This window comes from Nannospalax galili, unplaced genomic scaffold, assembly GCF_000622305.1.
Source record: "Nannospalax galili isolate Female #2095 unplaced genomic scaffold, S.galili_v1.0 scaffold32, whole genome shotgun sequence".
NCBI lineage: Eukaryota > Metazoa > Chordata > Mammalia > Rodentia > Spalacidae > Nannospalax > Nannospalax galili.
In genome coordinates this window covers 499115-507802 of record NW_008335297.1, presented here as the reverse complement: position 1 = coordinate 507802, position 8688 = coordinate 499115, and the positions used below count along the sequence as shown (strand labels likewise).

The 8688-nt window shown below is 50.3% G+C and overlaps 1 protein-coding gene across 2 annotated transcripts in view; it reads right to left on the bottom strand.

The window, feature by feature from the left end:
- Myh11 (myosin heavy chain 11) overlaps positions 1–8688 on the bottom strand; it is a 116515-nt gene that overhangs the window by 14803 nt on the left and 93024 nt on the right. For both annotated transcript variants that reach the window (XM_017797344.1, XM_017797343.1), the window contains 7 exons: positions 8376–8547; positions 6111–6323; positions 4578–4722; positions 2699–2905; positions 1158–1262; positions 914–1066; positions 413–661 (listed from right to left, as the gene is read on the bottom strand). In XM_017797344.1, the coding sequence (XP_017652833.1) occupies positions 413–661; positions 914–1066; positions 1158–1262; positions 2699–2905; positions 4578–4722; positions 6111–6323; positions 8376–8547 (1244 nt within the window). The remainder of the gene's footprint in view (positions 1–412; positions 662–913; positions 1067–1157; positions 1263–2698; positions 2906–4577; positions 4723–6110; positions 6324–8375; positions 8548–8688) is intronic.

Here is an 8688-nt window from a genome sequence, read left to right as displayed (position 1 = left end):
GGGGGGAGGGGGAGGAAAAGTGGAAATTAAACAAAATACTCTAAAGAGTAGACACCTGGAATTACTTGTAATCTTCAATAAGTCCTCCAGAGTATTCAGAGTGGATGAGATAAGTGAGCCTCATTCCTCATTAGAGTTGCAAGCTAGTTCTGAGGCTGTTTGCCCCTCATTAGGGTTTTGAGCTAGCCCTGAGGCTGTTTGTGGGCAGCCTTCGCAGTGCTCTCCCCTAGAAAAGTCTCAGTGTTATGCCTTCTGCTGTGGCCCTCATGGGTCATGATCACCCTAAACAAGATAGCCTTCCCTGCTTCCAGCAGAGTGGGGATGAGGAGTGGACTCCCAGTGCCAGCCCTAGAGCCATGCACACCTGACTTTACCCAGGGTCTGAGGATGGGCGGAGGGCTCTCAGCCCTACCTGATCGAACTTCTTCTGTTTCTTTTCCAGGTTGGACACCAGTTGCCTCTGGTTGTCCAAATCGACGACCAGGTCGTCCAGCTCCTGCTGAAGTCTGTTCTTGGTCTTCTCCAGTTTGTCGTAAGCAGCGGCCTTCTCCTCATATTGCTGGGTGAGGCCCTCAATCTCCTTCTGGAACCGCTTCTTCCCTTCCTCCATGGCCTCCACGGTGCTGGCAAAGTCCTGCAGCTTCTTCTTTGAGTCTGAGAGCTGGAGAGGAAAGAGTTGGGGTTGGGTGTGAGAAGAACAGGCACCCCCTCACTCCTCACTACCAGACACTAAGTGAAGCCACCTTTGCCTCATTGAAGAAATTCAACAGCAGGAGGAGCCAGTGAGCACACAACCCACAAAGGGAACTCCAGACCCAGAGAAGGGAACCCACATGGACCCCAAAGAAGGGAGGACCCACATGGACTCCAGAGGAGAAGAAAGCACTACATGGGCTCCAGTATATGTCTGCACCTGGATGTTCAGGGTGGAGATATGTCGCTCCAGGTTCTGCTTGGCCTCCACCTCTTCGTCCAGCTGGTCCTGCAGGCTGTTCCGCTCATCCTCCAACTGACGCAGCTTGGTGGACACATTGAGTTTCTGCCTGGTTTCTTCTTGAAGTAGCTCCTACAACAGAACGCATACATGGCAGTCCCGGGGATGCACCCTGAGGAAAGAGGCATCCCAGGACCCCTGGATGGTATGGCAGGATACTCACCTGGGTATCCTGAAGCTGGGACCCAAGGGATGACACGTCCTTGGCCAGCTTGATGGCCTTACCCTCTGCCTCATTGAGCATGCTTGTGACACTCTCCACTTCATTCTGAGGGGGTGAGAGACTGGTTAGGTGAAACCTGTATCACAGGATCCTCATTCAGCAAAAGGAACCCTTTTTACTTAAAGCATATCACACATCTTTGAGAGATAGGACTTGTGCCCACTGACAGAAAATACCCTGGAGGTATGGGATAATCTGCAGTCCCTCATGGAGTGCATTACCTACATGTTTGGGGCTCCTGACCCTGGGCTCTGCAGCTCTAAGAACCCATTTCAGCCCCAGCTGCATTGACTAGACCCTGATTCACCTAACTAGATCCTGGATCCCCACCAAGGTTGGCAAAGATGGCCAGCAGGTTGGAGAGTCCCAGTGCTGAGAGCTGCTCTGGGCTCATCCACTCTTTACAGTCGGAGAGGAAGCAGGCTGACCCATGACTGTATAAGGGTTCCTGTTCCCACCATTTCTACTTACTGCCCTCTCATTGACCCTCATGGCCACCAACAAAGAGGCAAACCTCTCCTGCACCTCTGCATTCCACAGCAGCCCTGGCAGCTCTGAGCAGGCAGATGTCAGCCTGTGGTCCCCACCTGTCCCCCCTGTTTATAATGAGGAGACAGATGGTCTTGATTCTGCTCTCTCAGGACACTGCGTGTATTAGCGTAGCAAAACTCTTACTCTCAACTGCAGGGGACAAAAACTGTGGCGCTTCCCTGCTCTGAGACCCAGCTTGTGGGTACATTAAATAGTCTCAAAACTTGGGACCATTCCCTGAATGGAAAATCAGGCCAAAGGTGTTTTTGAAGCTAAGACCAAAGATAAGCAGACCCCCTCATTCGTCAGTTTCAAACCCAACAGTGTTTTGCTACTTACAGTAAACAACACACATCTAATGGGGCCTTCAACCTATGGCCACAGCCTCCCTCTCCAGTCCCATGTTGCACTGCTTCTCTTCCCAGCTGGGTGCTCCAGCACTCCTGGCCCTCTCCAACCCCTTCTACTTTCCCACTTACTACCTGGCCTTTGCACATGCTATCATCTCCTTTGCTTGGAAGATTTACATGTGTGCATCTGAGTCTGAGTCCTCCCAAGGGCAGCCATTCCCTACCCCTACCCCCTGCACCCCAGACTAAGCCATCATGTAGTTGCACTTACAGTATTAAGTGTCTCTCCTTGTGATTTTATTATCTATGTATGTGATCATTCCCCTGCCCCACCAGGCTGGAGTTCCACCGGAACAAGGACGTCAGTGTCTGTCTTTTCCTTGCTCTTAGAGTTTAGGATCAAGCACAATGCCTGGCATACAGCAAGTACTTGATAAATGATGCTTGAATGTATGCACGAAGGTTTTTACAAGGTGGGTTTGCACAGGGAGACTATCCCGGGGGAAGCCAACTTGCTGGCAGTCAGAGGGGCTGCAGGTGTTTGAGCAGAGCTGGTCTTGCTGGCGAGCTGGTGCCCAGGATTGTCGTCGCCACCCTTACCTGCAGCTTGTGAACCTTATCGTTGAGCTCAGCCCTGGCGCGCTCCCCGTCGCTGCACTTAGACTGCAGATCCTGCAGTTGCACCTCCAACTTCTTCTTCTTGTGCTCCACCTCCTGCTTCGCCTGGCCCAGGACACGCAGCTCTCCTGCCAGGTCTGCGTTCTCCTTCTCCAGCGTCTGTTTACTCTTGTCCAGATTCGCCTTGGCCTGGTCAGGGAAGCAGAGGGAGGCGGGGCCTGTCTCCTCTTCTCTCCTCTCCTCTCCTCCCAACCCTCAGTCCCATCATAGCCCAGGGAAGGGAGGTAAGAGGAGCACAGAACTTAGCAGGACTTCTGGAATTCTGTGTTCCTAATTCATAGGAATTATAAAAATTGGGTGGAGCCCCATCCACCTGCTTCTGTGTCCCTGTGACCTGTACTGTATGAGTTAGCAAATTCTAGTAAATTTTACATGAAAACCTGGATTCGAAGCTCTGTCTTAAAAAACAATGTTCTGCTGGGCTGGTGGTGCACACCTTTAATCCCAGCACTCGGAGGCAGAGGCAGGCGGATCTCTGTGAGTTCAAGGCCAGCCTTGTCTACATAGTTCCAGGACAGCTGGGGCTACAGGGAGACCCTGTCTCAAAAAGACAAAAAACAACAACAACAACAACAACAACAACAAAAACCAATGTTCTACGGGAGACCCTGTCTCAAAAAGACAAAAAACAACAACAACAACAACAACAAAAACCAATGTTCTACATCATGACTATGGATGGCACTGTTTACCCAGATGCCCCCATCTGTCAAAACATATTGAAGTGGACACTTAAAATTGAATTTAGCCAGGTATGGTGGCACACGCCTGAAATTCCAGCACTCAGGAGCCCGAGGCAGGAAAATCACAAGTTTGAGGCCAGCCCCAGCTACATCATGAATTTTAGGCCAGCTTGAGTTAACTAGTGAGACCCTGTCTCAAAAGATTAAATGAGAGAGAGAGAGAGAGAGAGAGAGAGAGAGAGAGAGAGAGAGAGAGAGAATGAGAATGAATTGTGGCTCACACCTATAATCTCAGCATTTAGGAAGCTGAGGCAGGAGGATCACCGTGAGATCCAGACCAGCATAAGCTATAAAATGAGACCTTATCTCGAAAAAAAAAAAAAAAAGTAAGTTAAAAAATTGCTGGTTTAACTGTACAAGTTTAATAATTCTAACTTTCAAGGAACAAATTAAAGGTCTGGAGACAGGTCTTATCTTTCTCCAAGGCAAAAATCAGCCAGATCTAGGCAGTGGCTACCCTGCAGAGAGATGGAGCAGTCCCATCCATTTGGCCCCAATCCGTACCACTCCCTATTGTCTTTCACATTTATTGTCAAATTTTCCCTGTTGTTTCTGTGATCAGGCTATTTTACCCAAACAGCTCCTGTAGATAATTGTCTGAGGATACAAGTGTTTGGGGGAAAAAATAGGCAGGGGGCTACTTTAGCCAGCGCTGCGAGGACTGGTGCCCAGAGCCCACTCAAGCTCATTCCAGAGTTCCCTAAAGGTGTCTTGGCTACATTTTATCTAAATGAGTTTTGAATCTCACGTCTTACAGTGCAGGATATTCGCACTTGTATGTAAAGAAACAACTTGGGGATAGGGCCATGGGACTCAGACTAAACATGATTAACCTACTTTTCATACCTGTCCACACAACACAGCCTGAAGATAATTTTATAGACTATCTTGGTGCACCTGTGTTCTGGCTTTGACCCATCTCATGAGTTCCAGGGTAGGATTTTCTACTCGTAATGCACAAAAAGTTCTGGATTTTAGAGTATATCAGATTTCAGAATTTTGGACATGGCTGGCCCATGGCTGTTTCTGGGCATCTCCTGAGCCTGCTCAGTAAGTACCCTTTTGAACTGCTCCAGTTGCTCCGTGAGTTCCTCTACTGCTTGCGTGTGTTTCTGCCTCATCTCTTGGACCTGGGCCTCGTGGGATCGCGTCTCCTCGTCCAGGGCCTTCTTCAGCACTGTTACCTCCTGTTCTCTCTTCGCCCTGGGCAAAAGCACACAGTAGGTGGCACTCAGGTGGACGATTTACCTGCAACGGTACTGTGCAAAGGGAACAGAGCTCTCCCAGGACACAGAGCTCAAGGCCCATGACCACTCCTCCCTTGCTAGGTGACCCTGAGTGATTAGCCTAACCCATCTGGCCCTGGAATTGTCTTGACTACAAAATAGGGAAAATATTACCAGCCCAAAACCTTTCTCAAGGCTGGCAAACAAAAGTGCAAACTATGAGGAAGATGGTGTATGTGATCTAAATGTTTCTCAGATACTAACATTGCCTCGTCTTCATGCCAGGCCCTGAGCTAAGATTTATTATTTTTATTTTAAAAATTTATTTATTTTTATTTTATGTGTATGAGTGTTTTGCCTGCATGCACGTAAGTGCACCACATGTGTGCCATGCCTGCAGAGGCCAGAAGAGGGCATTGGATCCCCTGGAACTGAAGTTACAGTTATTAGCCACCGTGTGGGTGGCTAGGAGCTAAACCCAGGTCCTCTGCAAGAGCCCAGTGCTTTTAATCTCTGAGCCATCTCTTTAGTCCCTAGGATTTTTTTCCCCCTCGAGATGGGGGGTCTCACTACATAGCCCAGGCTGGCCTCAAGCTCACAATCCTCCTGTCTCAACCTCCTAAGTGTTTGGATCACAGGCATGAGTCACTGTGGCCAGGTTGGCCTGTGCTTTTTCCTATACATCATCTAATCCACAGAGCAACTCTACAAGGCAGGGACGTTATTTCCATTTTACAGCTGAGGAAGCTAAAATATGTGCATGGCAGGACTGGAAAGGCAGCCCAATGATCGAGAGCACTGGCTACTCTTTAGAGGACTTGGATTCGGTTCCCAAGACCTATACCAGGCAACTCACAGCCATCTGAACTCCAGCTCCAGGAGATCAAACACCCTCTTCTGGCTTCTTTGGGCACCAGGCATGCACATAACACACATACATACAAGCAGGCAGAATACTCATATGCATAAAAAATTAAAATTAAAAAATATTTAAAGGTGTAGTTGAGGGGCTGGAGAGATGGCTCAGCAGTTAAGAGCACTGGCTACTCTTGCAGAGGACTCAGATTTGAATCCCAGCACCCACAGGGCAGCTTAACAACTGTCCATAACTCCAGTTCCAAGGGATCCGACACCCTCTTCTGTCCTCCATGGGTACTGCCCTATATGGTGTTATGCAGGCATAACGCTCATACACATAAAAATGAAATAAATTTAAAAAAAATTAAAGATGTAGTCATTTGAAGGAAATGCAGCCAAGAAGGTGAGTGGGTGAGGGAATGGGAGAGGAACATCTCGGGATTCTGGATCTGCTGGAATGGGCGGCCTTGCTGTGCCTCCCCTCTGTGAGGCCACAGCCTCTCGTACCTGAGCTCCTGCTGAGCGGCTGTGCTGTCCAGCGTATCCTCCAGCTCTGTCTTCAGCGCCTCCAGCTCCTCCCCCAGGTCTCTTTTCTGCTTCTCAGCCTTGTTCCTAGCAGCTCGCTCAGAGTCCAGGTCCTCCTGTAGGTCTGAGATGTGGCCCTCCAGCTCCCGGATCTTCTTCAGGGCATTGTTCTTCTGCGCAATCTCATCGTCCAGCCTGCAGCAGACAGGGCTCAGGGTCAGACCTCACAGCCTAGGCTGGGGCACTCAGGGTTAGACCCCACAGCTCAGGCCTACTCAGTGTTAAACTCCATAGCCCAGGCCCTCGAAATGCCACTGAAAACAGTGTTGTTGTGGTCTCTTGTGTCCCAAGGATGTCACAATATATTCTTTCCATGTCCCCAAGACAAGAGGGACTGCTTCTTACTATGCCGGATATCTTGGAGATTTGCAAGGGATGAGGGTACCAGGTGCTGTATAAAAGTAGGCTGGAACTGGGTGTGGTGGCCCATATCTGTGATCTTGTACTAGGGAGACTGAGGCAAGAGGACCTCAAGTTCCAGGCTAGCCAGGGATATATAGTGAGGCCCTGTCTCTAAAAAAGTAAAAAATGAAAACAACAAAAGGAGCTGGGTGTGGGGGCCCATATCTCTGATCCTTGTACTGGGGAGGCTGAGGCAAAAAAGGTTGCTGAGAGGTCCAGTTTAGCCTGAGCTACATAATGGGTTCCAGGATAGCCTAAAACACAGTGTTTGTATATCTAAGCTTATGTGTGAATATAAAGCAACCCAGAGTAGCAAAGTGCCTCATTCACAGTGGTGCTTAAAGATGCTGTTTTTGCTGTGTCTGCATGCGTATATACATGTGTGCACATACATTTTTTGTGGTGCTGGGCCTCTGCATGCTAGGCAAGTTCACTATCAGTAAGCCACATCCCAACCCTTGATAGATGCTTTCTGAACTTTAAACAGTTCTGTCCTTTCATTTGTCCAGTGGGTAAACGGGTGCCTTCCATGTTAAGCCCTTGCTCAAATGCGCTCAGCAATATTAAAACCAAAGCTCCCAATCTGGTGGAAGCACTGACCAGGGACCAAGATGGGGCATGAGAAGTGCCGCCGAATGACAGAGTACTACAGGACTTCAGTGGAAGGAGAGCTCTGTCCTGGAGCATGGTGGAGCTTACATCTGTTTTCTGTTTGTTTTTGAAACAAGGTCTTGTTTATATAGTCCAGGCTGGTCCCAAACTCACTCTGTAACCCAGGCTGGCCTTGAAATTGTGATCCTCCAGCCTCAGCCTCCCAAGTGCTGAGATTATATGTGTGTACTACCACACCTGGCTTTGATACCAGATTTGACCATGCTGGATGGGAAAGCCCAGATACGGGGTCGAGGGGCCCTTTGATGCTATGCATGACACCTCTAGCAAGAGAGAGCGGTGAATGATGCTTTACAGTAGCCATCCACAAGCAGGGGAGAGAGAAGGGGAGAAGGGGCACCAGAGGGCCCATCAGAACATCTCAAGCCCTAGCTCTGCCTCTTAGAAGCAGCACGACCAGGCTCCTGCTCATCTCTGCAGAGAAGTGGGGGAAGAGTACCATACCCGGCCAAGCATCTGGAGACACTGCTGTGGATGAGCTTAGCACAGAACAACCAGGGAGATTACTGTCACCAGTTGCTACTGTGATTTTCCTGGACAAGGACAGCTGTGAACCCAGGAATAAAAGAGAGAATAGGCAGGGTGTCTCTCACAGGACAGGGGACTTGGGAGCTGTGTGTGGGAAAGAGGACAGGGAGGAGGGAGAGGAGGAGGAGGAGAAGTGCTGTGGGGGGGGAGGAGAGGGAGGAGGAGAGGGAGGAGGAATGCTGTGGGGGGGGAGAGGAGAGGGAGGAGGAGTGCTGTGTGGGGGGAAGAGGAGAGGGAGGAAAAGAAGGTAGGGAAGAAGCCAGCAGATGCAGAAAGACTTCCGCGAGAGCAGGCTGGGGAAGAGGAGGGCCACCCCAGAGTAGAGATGGGGCATTTGTGATAGAGTTGGACAATGTGGGTAACTGACTTTAAACTAGGGTGTAGAAAGCCTGGGCACTCAGATGCTGCAACCTCATGGGCATGGGGAGACTGCAGACAAAATGCGTTTTGGGGGAAAAGGCAAGTGGAAGGTGAGGTTTAGGGGTTAGAACCCTGAAGGGGAGGTCCGCAGGAGGCCTGGTCCTGGAAGCCAGGATGATCAGCAGGGCACCTCTGGCCACACTGCGACACCCTGGTGGCAACTACCTGGCAAGGGCCGCCTGCAGTTCTTCCTCCTTCTTGGCCAGCTGCATCTTGAGCTCTGCGATCTGCGCCTGCAGGTCAGCGATCTGCTCGTGGTAGTCACTGGCATCGCCCTCCAGCTTCCTTTTCAGCTTCTCCAGCTCCTGCCGGCTCTTCTCCTCCTTTTTCAGCCTCACTGCAACACAGCCAGGCTGCCTCAGTGGGAGATGCCACCAGCAGGACACCTGACCTAGGCCTTTCTGCCCCGGCTCTGGACACACACACCCTGCCTGCAATCCTCAGCCCCTGCCTGACCCTGGCCCCACAGAAGGAAAGT